Genomic DNA, 13,921 nt, shown 5'->3' with positions numbered 1-13,921 from the left:
CAGATGCCAGGATTGGCAGATGAAGGCTTCAGCAGCCATTATAAATACAGCCAAGGAAATGAAAAATAAAGGTGCATCACTAATTAGAGGAAAATATAATAAACCACCTAAGCAAATAGCAATGCTAATGAAAACAGAGAGTATCAAAAAGTACCAACAGTTCTAGAACTGAACATGGCAAGAGTTGCATTGGAAAGTTCAGCAGTGGGTGTTGATGGACCTGGGGTGCAGCGCATTTGGTAGAGTTCTTGCCTGATATGTGCAAGGCTCTGGGTTCCACACCCAGCACACACCAGGTATGGTGGCACATGCCTGAGATTCCAGGTGGAGTCAGGGAGCTCCTGAGTTCAAGTTTACCTTCAGTTACATGGGGAGATCAGGGCCAGCGTGGCCTACAAAAGACTGTCTCAAAAGAGGAAAGAGGAGGAGGAAGAGATGGGGAAACAGGTAATGAGAAATGACAGTTATCATTCATTTGTTTATTCTTCTGTTTCTGTGGAAAGAGGGTCTCACACCCTGCTGCCCAAACTGGATCATAATTCCCTATGTAACCCAGGTTGTCCTCAAACACACAGCAATCTTTTTGTCTCAGATCCCAAGTTCTGGGATTACAGCTATAAGTCACCATGTTGGGCTGAATTTATAATTTCTAAGAATGTCTTAGGGGTCCATTTCCCACCCCAGTCTCAAGGCTAGGTGAAAAACAACCATCTTTTTTTGTATTTGCCCTGTATATGACAGACCACATCACGGTCTTTATTTGCTTCCACATTCTCCTTTTTGGGCACATTCCCCCACGTTCCCACTTCTAGATGGGTTTCCTGGCCAACTAATAATGTCAAGAAGAAAGACTGAGGGAAGCCAAAGATATCTGTCCTCTTTAAGATGCCCAGTTCTTTAGTGACAGAATGACACTGAACACTGTCTCGTATCATGAAGTCACTTCTGTCCTCATGCCAGCTGCCTCCCTTCTCTTCCAGCCACGGGCATTCAAGCCTTCTGCATTTTAGTAACTTTAAGTGAGTGAGTTGCATACAATTGGCTTCTGCATTTTCATCTGGTCTGACAGTCTCTGCCTTTTAAATGGCAAAGCACCACTCACCACAGAAAGCTAGCTAGAAAATCTCTGGTTGGGTATAAGCTAAGTAGCAAGCTGTGCTAATCTTCATAATTAACCCCGGTGATTTGGAATCACCCAGGAGACACCTCTGGCATGTCTACAGGTGTCTCCAGAGAGGTTTAACTGAAGGGGAGGGTGAGCCCGCTCTGAATGTGGATGGCACCATCCTATGGATCAGGGTCCTTGACTGAAAGGTTAAAAGCAGCAAGCTGTGAGCACCAGCACTCTCTGCTCTCTGCTTCCTGACCTGTTCATCCCAGCTGCACAGTCGTGTCATAGTGAACTCTGTCATGCCTTCTTTGCCATGAGCCAAAACAAATCCTTCTACCTTCAAGCTGTTCTTGTCAGGTATTTGTCACAGCAGTGAAGAAAATAACTTTAACCGAGCCCACGGGTAAATCATTCCAGAAAACACATTGAGTTGAATGACAGGCCATAGCAAATGGATGCAGTGAAGATAGTGTTTAGGACAGTGCAGTTCAAATGTATGCTAGTGAAGAGAGATCTGAAATCAAAACCTAAACTTCCAACTCAATGAAGTTGAAAACAAAAAGCAGAATCAAACTTAAATAGACAAAGATAAGAGAGAACAGAAACTGAGACAGATCAACATGCAAAGGAGAAAAATGACCATCCTTATCTACAGCAGAGAAAATGCACACAAGGGTGTGGATAGCCCCACACATCCACTTGGGCCTTGGATGCACAAGTGAGCCAAAGAATCGAGGAACTGAGATTGATCCTAAAGGAAGGGTACTAGAACTGGTGAGAGGCCTGGCTCCCACAGAAAGCAAAGCCACATGATGGGAGCATGCATAGTTATATATGCAGCGTTTCTTAGGCTGTGTGGTACCTGTGAAGTTCAGTCTGGCCTTGCCACAGACAATGCGCATAACAGTGTTAACAGCTTCTCTACCAATAGGCATGAGATCTTAAGGAACCTGGACACAGCCCTCTGGGCATGCCTGTGGGGGGAGTATTGTGATAAGGTTAAATGAAGCAGAAAGGCACCCTCACCGCTACCACTGTGGGTAGCACCATTCCTAGGGCTGGGATCCTGCACTGTAAGGAAAAGGAGAAAGTGCGTTGAACATGAGCATCACTTTCTGTCTCCTGGCTGTGGATGCAGTGTCATGGATCTCACGCCTTCACTAATCACAGTGAACCTTTGAACTGGGAGCCAAAATAAACTGTTTCTCCCTCAAGCTGCTTTTGTCAGGGTAGTTTATCACAGTGACTGGGAAAGTAACTAATAATCTGCGGGAGGGACTTTGAACGCCCTGCTGCCTACCCTTTTCTGTCATGCCTCTCATCTCCATCACAAGCCCAGGAACTTCAAAGCACTTAAAGCCACCTTTCACTTTATTGCTGTGGTACTTACCTAGCTCAATGGGTAACATTTTGATAGGATTTCTTTCTAAAAGCAAAGTTTTCAAATGTCTTTAAGAGAAAACAGAAATACTTTAGAAAGCAGAACATTCAATGACTGTAAAAATATGTCGAAACTCCTCATTTTCCTTTTCTTGGGCCACAGACGTCCTAACACATACCCCCTCCATGCACCACCAGCAAGCCCCTGAACAGTCAGAGGACAGAAGGAGTGCTACAGTGAGCTCTGCCCCTACCCTGTCTGCCTATTTTATTTTTTAATCCTGTTTTTTCATATTTAATTCTTAAGACTGAACCCACTGCTAATTGCTTTTTCCCCCTCTCAGGGGACACTTCTCAGGGACACTCGGCTGAAAGCTGGCACAATGTCTCAGACAGCCCGTTCCTTCGCTGTGCTGTCCACTTGAAGGTAGGGCCTGTCTCATGGCTGGTGCTAGCCAAGCACAGGGCTTTAGGTCTAAGCTACAACCCAGATTCTGAATGGTGCTGAAACCATTGCCTTCTGGTCTGATGGACTCAGTGTGACTACATCTGATGAACCTGAAGCAGAGAGAGGGCATGCTGGGCTGAAGAGCACTAATGCCCCTGTACCCTGGCGCAAAGCTCATGCCTGCTCACTTCCTCATTCACCATGGTGCCACTTTCTCAGGAATTCTCATTATTTGAAGCTTGTTTTTGAGACAAAGTTTTTCTCTGTAATATGGCTGGCCTGGACCTTGATGTACAGACCAGAGTGGTCCCAAATTTTCAATAATCCTCCTGTCTCTACCTTTCCAGTGCTAAGATCACAGACACATACCATATCACACCGTATGTGAAGCTTTTATGAATAAACTTCTTTTTGAAATAGTTATTGTTTAAACATTTATGTCTTTGCATGGTTTTTATGTTTTATATGTATGTACATGCACCATGTACCCGTGGAGCCCAGAAGATGGTGTCAGATCCCCTGAAACTGGAGTTACAGTCATGAACTGCCCATGTGGGCATTTGCAGAGAGCCCGACCACGCCTCAGCAAGCCCTTTCAACCACTGACCTATCTCTCCCACCCAAGAAACTTAATGTGATGTGTGCGGGCAAGTCATTGCAGCTGCCCTGACCCAGCTTGTTGGCTTTGCCATGGTATCCTTCAAATCCGCTCCTAAGGAAGTAGCCAGCAAGGATGTACCAGCTTTCTTTGAACAGCTGACGGTGACTCAACACAGGAGACTCAGCAACGTGCCATGGACTTCTCCAGCGTCAGAGACAGAGACATTTGGCTTGGCTTCTTTTGGAAGAATATTTAATATTTACCAAATATTAAAGCTAAAAGTATGCAGGATGGTTTCTACTTTACGTAGCAATACTCGTGTGATGATGAACCTGTGTCAGTCTGTGTGCTCTGTGAGTAGCCAGACTGTCCTCACCGGTTACCTCAGAACCATCGTACAGCTGCACACACACCTGCCAGCTTGGAGCCTCAGGAGAACGAATCGACATGCCTTGTTTTAATCTCTGTGCCCACGCTCACACAGCCACACATGGCGGGGAGTGGGAGGCTCTGATGATACCATTGTTTTAATTATTTTTTTAACTTTAAATCCTTTAATGAGCCCATAATTACTTAAAATTTCTAATTAATGTTTCAGCCCTTCAGCAAGCAGACCCAATTTTAATGACATAATGGGTATAAAATCAGAGGCCCAATTATAAATTAAATAACACAAACCAGCTGGTTTTGATTGTCAACATCCAATGATTCTAGACCTGAGGACTGAGTACCTTTTGGGGGGAGAAACAGGAAGTGGGCCCTTCAGCAGCACAGTTCATGTGATCTTAACCCTCAGGGACAACAATTACTCCCTAGACCCAGTGTTAACAGTTAAATAATTTGTGGATGAAAACCACTCGGCTATCTCAGCACAGATGGTAGTTTCCTTGTGGGGAAGAAAGCCACTCTACACAGGACAAAGGCCCAGAAGACCAGAGGACATGCACAGACACATGGTGGAAACAGGACTGAGTGGAAACAGCCCAGAGAGCCATTCAGGAGATCCAGCTCAGCTGTCCCACCACCAGCTGGCCAGGCCTGTGTCCTTTCCCCATCCATTCATCCACGCTTGTCCTGCAGGCCCCAAGGTCTCCAGAGCTCCAGAGGTGGGTTCCTGGAGCACCCCCTAGCTCAGACACAGCAAAAGCAAGCTGCTTCCTGCTAAGCTGAAGACTGAAGGCAAGACATTTGCTGTCACCATCATTTATGTGAAGTGCTCACTTTTTAATTTTAATTTAAAAAGTTTTCCATACAGTACATTTTTTTATCGATACTTAAGAGATGGTGCTTCCAGAGCCAGCAGGTCACCTCTGCAAACTGTATGCTAGTTATGCCACCAAGGCCTGCTGTGATATACAGTGGACTTATGATACCACCACTGGGATACCCCCCCACAGAAACTGGGGTCACCCTTGGGCGACTCTTGTTTTTCAGCCTCATGTCAATGTCAATCCCAACAGCTCTAAGGTCCCGTGAGGCCCTGCTGCAACCAGCTTGGCCAAGCCTCCTATATGGACCACTGCCCTAGCTGCCTGCCAACTCTCCCTCCTTCTACCCTTTGTCCTACAGCTTCCTTCTTCAGGCAGTGATCTGGGGCCAAGTCTAATTCTATCCCTGCCCATGTTCAGTTCTTTCAAAATAAAGTTGAGGACATAGATTCCAAACCCTAAAGGCCTTTTTCAGCCTCTTCCTCCTACCACGTTCCTGACACCTGGTAATCTCTAAACTGTTTTAGGGACTTGTTTGCCCTTTTCAGATCAGATAGGTGATGGTCTGAAGGGAGTGTCCAGGTCAGAGCTAACACTGGTGCAGGAGGATGTATGGCATGAAGAAAGGAACCAGGAAAGGAGGTGGTGAGCATGCAGATGGGGCAGGGGGTAGAGGCCTGGCTGTCAAGGGTGGGCTAGACTGGCTCTGCAACTGGGAGTTCCAGGAAACTCTGGGGAAGCTGAGGGGCAGGAATGTGCCAGGACAGTCCACACTGCTTGCTTGGAGGTTTTTGGTTTTTCAAAATGGGGCAAAACTCTTCCTGAGAGTTAGGGGGATTCCCCAAGGCCTACAGCAACATGTGGCTGGGTTTTTATATACCCAGGGTATTTCTAATCTTAGCTTCCCACAGTAGGGTCAGGGTGGAATCAGCTGCCTCAGAAACCGTGTGGGTTTTCCAGCAGAGGCGACGAGGCTGCCATTTCTACATATCAAAGAGCCCATCAAGATCCAGTTAGCCGCACTTGCAGCTGCTGGCCACGCATGCGCCTCAGGGCTGTGTCTGAACTATCTGGACTTCTAAATTTTGAGATGGCAGCGTACTGTGTAGATGGAGTTGGCCTCAAAGTCACAGAGGTCTGCCTGCCTCTGCCCCCTAAGTGCCCAGCCCAGTTGAAAATCTACTTGCGTGTCTAAGGAACACTTACTTGTGAGAGCCAATCCCAGAGGGAAGAGCCCTGATCTTGTTGTAACGGAGGTCTAGCCATATCAGGTTGGGCAGCAGCTGGAAAAAATCCTTCGGAATCCTGATGAGCGAATTCCTCTGTAGGTGCAATTGCTTCCACAGAAGGAGACCAGAAGATGCTCTGTCAGCCAGTGAAACTTAAAACCATCTCCAAAAGGACTAAACCAACCACAACTATGCGTCAAACCAAATAAGGATCAGAAAGATTGAAAGCCCATAACTTTTCCTTCTCCCTGGCCACACCCAGTACCACGCTCTCAGCAAACCAAATGAACAAGCAATAAGAGCCACAGTGGATTCACTCCAGGTTGCCAGTTAGGGGGAAGCTACAGGACACAGACACATTCTGCTGTGGTGTGATCTATGACGACCAACCACGCAGAAAGAAGCCATCACCCAGCCAAGAAGACGTGCCCCGTGTGGCTTGGTCTGAGCCCTATGAGTTGTCCACCCTTCAGTGGATGCTTGAAACCACAGAAAGCACTGGGACATCCTGCTTTCCTGTCTGTGCATTCCCACGATAATGTGCGGCAGGCAAAGCGAGCACAGCAAGAGGGTAACAATAACCGATAATGCAATAGAATGGCCACAGGGATACATTTTATAAGTTATTAAAATATGTTTTCTGAAATTTTCTATTGGGCATTCCTGGATAAGGGAAAATACTATACCCACTCACACACACACACACACACACACATATGTGTAGATATATATATATCTACATATCTACATATAGATGTGTATATATATGTGTGTGTATAGATATATATCCACACATATCTATACATTGTATATAGTATCATATATAAATATATTTGAAATTTTATTATTATTGTGTTGCATGTGTACATGGTATGCATGCATGCAGCAACCCATGTGTAAACACCAACAGGCAAATTTGTGGATGCGAGATCTTTCCTTCCACCTTGACATGGGTTCTGGGCGTGACGCTTGGCTTGCCAGGCTTGTCTGACAGGCACTTTCACCCACCTGGCCATCTTGCGGGTGTAATTTTATAGTCATGGTGTGCTTGGATTATACACTATTGTTTAAATGCCTCCATCGATGTTGCTGTTACATGCCGTGAAAGCGTCATTGTCCACACTTACACCTGTAGCCGCACTTGTCCTGGGCAGCATCAGATGCCCAGGACACGAACCTTAAACCCAGACTTCCCACGTTTCAAAAGTTGTTAGCTATGTGACCTTAAGCAAGCTCCCGCATCTCTCTGTTCTCCAGTGTCCTTGGCTGTAGGGTGGGGTAATGGGCCTTCCCTGGCAGGGTGGCACAGGAAATGGAGTGTATTGGCCGTGACACCTGTGCTGCTTTCCTACTCCAGGAGCCACAGGCACCTTCCCCCTGTTGGGGTTTCACAGCTCCCAGTTCTACTCATCCCATTTTCTAATCTGAATGACTTGCAGGTTCTTGAATGGTGATTGGAATGATGGCGTTCTGTAGATATGAAAGTAAAACATCACTTTGGAAAACACCAGCTCCTGCCTGCTGGCATCTGGCATGGTCTCTAGAGATTAGAGTGACAGTTAGGGGAGCATGGTGTGACGCATGCCCGTGACTGGATGCTTATGCATATCCCAAGTACCCAGAGTACACACCCCACACAGAACATGTATGCCATAGTGTACATGAGAATGCAAATTCCCATGCACACACCTCCCCCAGCACATAAGAATACACATCCTCATGCGCACATATGTGCATATCTTCAGGCCTATGACACACTCCCAAGTTTACATGTGTACATGCCTTCTTCACACATATGGCGGCAGATGTCCCCACACACCTATGTATGCCTGCATCAGACACATGAGGAGACACATGAGAACACATTTCCTCAAAGACACGCACATGTAAGACTCTATCGTGACCCTGCTTGACCCTTTGTTAGAGTGGAGGCTTTAACCTGTTCGGGCCCGCTCTTTTCTTCAGGGTGTAAGCTAACCCTGATGCTTAGACTGGAAGGCAGAGTTCCTTCAGAACATGGGAAAATGAACATCAGAGTGGGTAACACACTATCCTTCCCCAGCAAGCCTGGCAAGGCTGACTCAGCACTGTCTGGGGCCAGTGGAGCACACGCTGCTGTGCCCTTCCTCCGGGTTCTGGTGTTCGCAGCGTTGCTTTCCACGTCCTCCGAGCATCAATGCCCCTGGCATGGAAGGGACAGCTTCAGGGAATGATTGCTGCACAGTTGCAAAATGCAGCTCATAACCCCTAAAGATCTAAAGCTCTGGGTAGTTATTACCTCACTGATTTTTTTTTTTTTGTCATAGTAATACATTCCTAGCAAAACTTGTCTTCTTGGATAGTTATGAGTCTGGGTTAGACCTAAAGGACTTTGGAATGTGTTCCTTCCTTTTCAAACAAAGGCAATGGGTTCCTTTCAGCTGGGCCTGACTCTTGAGACTGGAGAGCCTTACTTCTCACTAGGTGACATGAGTAACAGGAGGCTGGAGGAAGTGGGTCCTCATAACTAAGAGTGTACTCCTGGAGGCTAGTGATAATAAACAGCCAGGCAAGGCCAGGAGGACTGTGAATCGAAGGCCAGTTTGGGCCACACAGCAAGATCTTCCAAAAAAAAAAAAAAAAAAAAAAAAAAAAGGATGCTAGCTAGCTCTCATACCTTGAGAGCAGACATGGACAGAGAGAACAAACAGCTTTACCCCAGCACTGCAATGTCCCTGACAAGGTCTTTAAGTATGTTACTCTGTCATCTTACAACAAACCACTGTACTGTTTCTAGGTTCCAGATGAAGCTGGATGCAGCTTAAGGACATTCTGTGATGCCAGGGCAGTTCCAGCACCACTTGGGGATCCTCTATCCTGTCTGCCACCAATGCTGCTTGCTCAGGAAAGCTAAGGGATAAGGCAACACCACTAGGGAGTGCCCTGAAGGGAGTGACACAAAGGAAAGCAGGGTGTTAACATCAAGAAAATCAGAGGAAGCTTCCATCTGTTTTCACAGTGCCCAGGGCCTGCAGAAGGGCCTGCATTTTAAATCAAAGACCCAGGGTGTTTGGGCATTGATCTCCACCCAGCTTTCTCATGATGTAACACAACCCATGGGTTGGAGAAGGCTGCCCCATCCTGATGCCCCATCTCCCTGTTGCCTGGCACCTCATCTCAATTGCTCATTGTTGTGGCCAGTCTGTAAAACCCCAGTTAACCCTTCTGCTCCTAGAGTTCACCTCTCCTAACAAAAGAAACAAAGAGCCCAGTTCCAGTTCTTCTGCTGGCTGCATGCACCTGTATGCCACCCTCTCCCCCTCCCCCCTCCCCCAGGATCTGGACACTTACTTGAAGGTGGGGAACTTTCAAGAACTCTCCCAAGTGGCACAGGCCTTTCTGACTCAAGTCTAAAACTGATGAGGAAGAAAAGATGACCCCTTCAAAACCCCTTTCATTATCATTTCTGGCAGCAGCAGAATCCTTGGCATCATTGGCAGCCTCTTTGGGATCACTGGCAGAATCCTTGGCCTCACTGGCAGCGTCCTTGGCATCATTGGCAGCGTCCTTGGGATCATTGGTAGCTTCCTCAGCCATTGCAGAAGTGCTGGTGTCTTCCATCTGATACCCTCCAGTGGCCACCGCTCATCCTTCTTGGTATGGAGTCACCTGGAGACAAGAAGGGGGGGGTGCACGTCCTAGCAACCAGAAGTCACATGGGGGGATGGATGAAAGGGAGGAGTGGGAGGGGGACAGAAGAGTGAGAGCACATTTGCAGGGGCTTGACTCGCTGAAAAAGCAATAGCACCATGAGTTTGTCTTTTAAACTTGTAAATACCGGAACACAAGAAAGTAATGGCTAAATTCTCTGTTCCTCACACTGTACCACAAAATTTTAAGAAGAAAATGATGATTATGGTTTGAGAAAGGGGCTTCAAGTAGCCCAGACTGGCCTCCATCTCCAACTGTGGTGAGCTTCGAAATCCTGATCTTCCTGCATCTACCTCCAAAGTGTTGAGATTACAAGCAAGCACACACCTGATTACAGTTTAACTCTAACTGGAAAATACCAGGGAAAACAAGCATGCTCGGCTGAAAACCAGAGGGAGACCTTTCAATTTGCAAACCACCTGCAAAATGGGGAGGGGCTTCTGGTAAGGCAGTTTCCTGTTTCCACCCTAGTTCTCTGTTCTTTACTGTGATGGAGACCCTGAAGTCAGAAAGCAAGTCCCCTACCCCCAACTCTGGCCCAGCCCAGCCCAAAAAGGTGTCTAGGTAGGCACCAGAGGAAACCTGGGCAATGCCAATCTTACGTCCTAGTTCTTTTGCTTAGCTGAAGTATACTTTCAAACTAACCCAAGCAAAGACAGTGGCTGGAATGCTTACAGGTTTAAGATCATCTGTCAACTAGTCAGCCGCTTTAAGGAGAAGGTAACTTTTCAGTTAAGGAGCTGGTCTCAAGGGCAGACAATTCATGGGGAGCCTAGGTCTGCTTGACAGATGTGCCTCTCCTCCCTAAGGTCTCCAGGCCCTTGCACAGTCTATGGTTTGATTTTTCTTTCTTTCTTTTTTTTTTCACACCTTGGAACTAGGAGGAAAGAATTCCGCCTCCATTAGATTATATCGTAAGAAAAATATGTTGACAAGTGGGAAGCAGAGGACAGGTGATGCAGTTTCCATCCTGGGCTGCATTAGGCCCAATTGGGCCTCACCCACCCAACCTCGGGTGGGTGGGTGGCGGCCACTGTTAAGGAGCAGAGGACAAAGTCCTATGTTCACAGGACCCCCAGCATAGCAGACCCACTGTCTGGTGGTCCTGTCCCCTCAGCCCACACCCGCCATTCGATGACCGTGCCCTGGAACCGGTGGCCAGTGCCATCTAGTTGGGCGGGCCAGCGGTGATTGACGCAGCTACCATCCCACCCTCCTTTCCTAAACCTCCTCCCCGCCCACCTGCTCTCCGGCTGCCCCGCCTCCGAGAGGCTCAGGCATCGCCTAACAAAGGAGCCGCGCGGCGCACGCCGTCGCCACGGAGACACAGCTGTCTTACGGAGGCCCGCGGGCGTCAAGCCGCTGGGCGGAGGGGTGGGGTGGCTTTGGTGGGCGTGCGCTTAGCGACGGGCCAGAAACAGACTGTAAGAGGGCGGGCTGGTGGATTCCGGGAGGACTTAGGGACCTGAGGGAGGCCGAGCGACCCCGAGCTTCAGGCTGCCCCGAGCTGACCGCTGCCTTCTGCGCCTGCGCTGAATTAGCAGCCGCAGTGCCGTGATCTTGGCACACCAGGCCGGTGTGGGGTTTGAGGCCGAGACAGGCGTCCCTGTTGTAGGAGGGCCTCGTTCGGCACAGACCCTTCCTTCTAGTGTGGAAACTTGGAGGCTGCGCCTCCTCATTCACAAGCCTTCAGGGCATTCTGGGAGGCAGGTCAATCAGGCCCACACACCCTAAACCACATCATACTCTAGAGGAAAGGGATCCCCTTAGAAAAGAGAGATTACAGGAACATGGTGAACTGCCTTAAGACTAGATATGGTGGGCACAGAAGCTCTGCTGCGGGTCCCAGAAGCTCGTGAGCCGTGAGGAGGATATGGATCACTCCTTTCTGGAGGCCAGAACTTGAGATCTTAGCAAGTTCCAAAGTTGATTTTTGTTTGTTTTGTTTTTGTTGTTGTTGTTTTGTTTTTTCGAAACAGGTTTTCTCTGTGTAACCTTGGCTGTACCGGACTTTGTAGACTAGGCTGGCCTCGAACTCTCATAGAGATCCGCCTGCCTCTACTGGGATTAAAGGCGTATGCCACCACCAACTGGCTTGTTCCACAGTTTTTAAGTGAGTACCGTGTCACACACAGGGAAACATGACACGTGATCAAATATAAGGGAAAGCACCAGAAATGAACTGGCCAGGAGAGTGAGTTGTGTCTTCAGCCAGCGTGTGCACATTGATAAAATTTTGCTAGGCATTTTTGAAGCAACAAAAACAGGATACTGAAGGTAATAGTTTTTCAATTAGCTTACTAGTAGATTACTTAGAAATGAAGGTGAGATGGGAATAAAAAAAGAAAAAAATCCCCAAACAAGGGGGTAAAACTTAGAAACGTAAGAGCTATGGAAGCCCAGTGGCCCAGCTCACACATGGCTGGGTGTCTTCTGATGTCCCAGCCCACACCGCAGAGATATAGATGCTTGATAGCTTGAGACAGGTTGATAAAGGTTGGAGCCAAGAGGTGGTGACAGAGAAATCAGGCCGTTCCTGCCTGGCCACACGTGCCATCAGACAGCCCCCTTTCTAATGGCCCAGTCAGTGAAATGCCTGCCACACACTCCTGGGAATGGGAATTAGATCACCAGAATCCATTTAAAAGTCCAGGTGTATGCTTGTAAAGCAGACAGGGTTCCTTGGATTCCTAGGCTTCACTGGCCAGCCAGCCTCACCCACTTCAAGAGCGCCAGGTCAATAAGACCACAAGAAACAAGGCTGATGACTCCTGAGGAGGTCATCCGCTGTTGACATCCAACCTCCACATATGTGCATATACCCACCCACGTGTGTGTGCTCGCTCTCTTTCTCTCTCTCTCTCACACACACACACACATTCTATCTCCCCAGATACTAGGAAAATAGAATTTTATTCAAAATTGGACTTACGTTATACACATTTGGTTGGCAAAAATGAGAAGCTTAATGTACTGTCCATGTACATTATAATTGTCCATGTACAATCACAAGGTCCCCGGCTGGGAACTGGTGTCTGTACACACTTTGGGGAGCCACTTTGTACTCCAAGCACGGCACCATCTCAGCCCATTGCCTCTTTCTACTCTTAAGTTCTGATTTCACTTAAAAACCCATCAAACTGCCTTTTGTATTCAGTAGTTAATTACATGTAGGGACTTATCTCGACATTTTTTTTGTGCTCACTTATTATCCAGCTAAAACGCCTCTGTCGAGTAGTTCTCTTGGCAAGTGTTTCTGGGCTATTCTCTTTATGAATGTATCTTCTTTATTTTCATCTAATTCTTGAATGACTGTTTAGCTGGTGCCGAGTTCCTGCTGACAGCAATTTTCTATCAGCGTTTTAAAGATATTCCTTGCTGGCTGCTGTCGAGAAGGCTGCTGTTAGCCCCACTGCTGCTATCTCAGTGAAGGGACCTGTGTCTTTCGTTTCCCACCCTTGCTCTGAAATCCCACTCCCTTGTCTCTAAGTGCACACCCCGGTTTTACTCTGTGCCTGTCAGGGTCTGTGTCCTCCGGTCAGGCTAGTCCCAGCCTTTTCATCATCTCATTACACCCTGACCTTGACTCACACTGGACGGAAAAGAATCCCTCACTGTTCTCCCTGCCCCCCAAGCTCAGAATTGTCCTTTCTTAGAGTTACCTATCTCTGTTCTCGTGGACCATCTGCCAGCTCACTAAATCTTTGCCCTAGAGTGCAAACCTCATTTCGCATGTCTAATTCTCTTTTTCCCTCCCTCCACTGTGTGTGTATGGTGTGCGATATTACAGACGTTGATTGGCAAACGGAGATTCTTGGTGTAATGTCCATGTGCTAGCAATCACAGGGTGCCCCTGCTGGGAACTGGTGGGGGAACCCCCTGGGTACTCCAGCACAGGAACTGTATAGATCTGAGTTCTGTGCCCAGTGGTTGCATATTATGACTCTAGATTCTTTAGAGCAGCTGTTGGGGGTGTGCCTCTGCTGGGCCAGCTTGTCCACAGCCGTGTCACCTGACTAATCAAAGAACTGCAAAGCACATGGGAACACATGGATTGGTGAAAGTTCATGAGCCAGTGGAGCATCTCACACCTCATACGGAGTGAGCAATGGCTGCCAGCAGCAGTGAGAAGGGACCTCAGTGTGACACACCCTTATGATGGTTAAAGCTGAGCAAAAGTAAATGACAGCAAGAGTGGTTGATAAAATGGAAGAGAACACAGAGGAGCATTCCGTTGTCTATGGCTGGGGAGAG

At 47.7% G+C, this 13,921-nt stretch overlaps 1 protein-coding gene across 1 annotated transcript in view; it reads right to left on the bottom strand.

Moving 5' to 3' along the window:
* Lrrc27 (leucine rich repeat containing 27) overlaps nt 1-9,577 on the bottom strand; it is a 29,934-nt gene extending 20,357 nt beyond the window's left edge. The window contains exons 1-4 of the mRNA XM_055608961.1: nt 9,497-9,577; nt 9,308-9,439; nt 5,955-6,085; nt 2,502-2,560 (exon numbers count right to left, since the gene is read on the bottom strand). Of these exons, the coding sequence (XP_055464936.1) occupies nt 2,502-2,560; nt 5,955-6,085; nt 9,308-9,439; nt 9,497-9,577 (403 nt within the window). The remainder of the gene's footprint in view (nt 1-2,501; nt 2,561-5,954; nt 6,086-9,307; nt 9,440-9,496) is intronic.
* Nucleotides 9,578-13,921: the final 4,344 nt, after the last annotated feature.

This window comes from Psammomys obesus, unplaced genomic scaffold (genome assembly GCF_907164565.1).
Source record: "Psammomys obesus unplaced genomic scaffold, mPsaObe1.curated_primary_1811, whole genome shotgun sequence".
NCBI classification, from domain to species: domain Eukaryota; kingdom Metazoa; phylum Chordata; class Mammalia; order Rodentia; family Muridae; genus Psammomys; species Psammomys obesus.
This window is presented reverse-complemented; position numbering and strand designations above follow the sequence as displayed.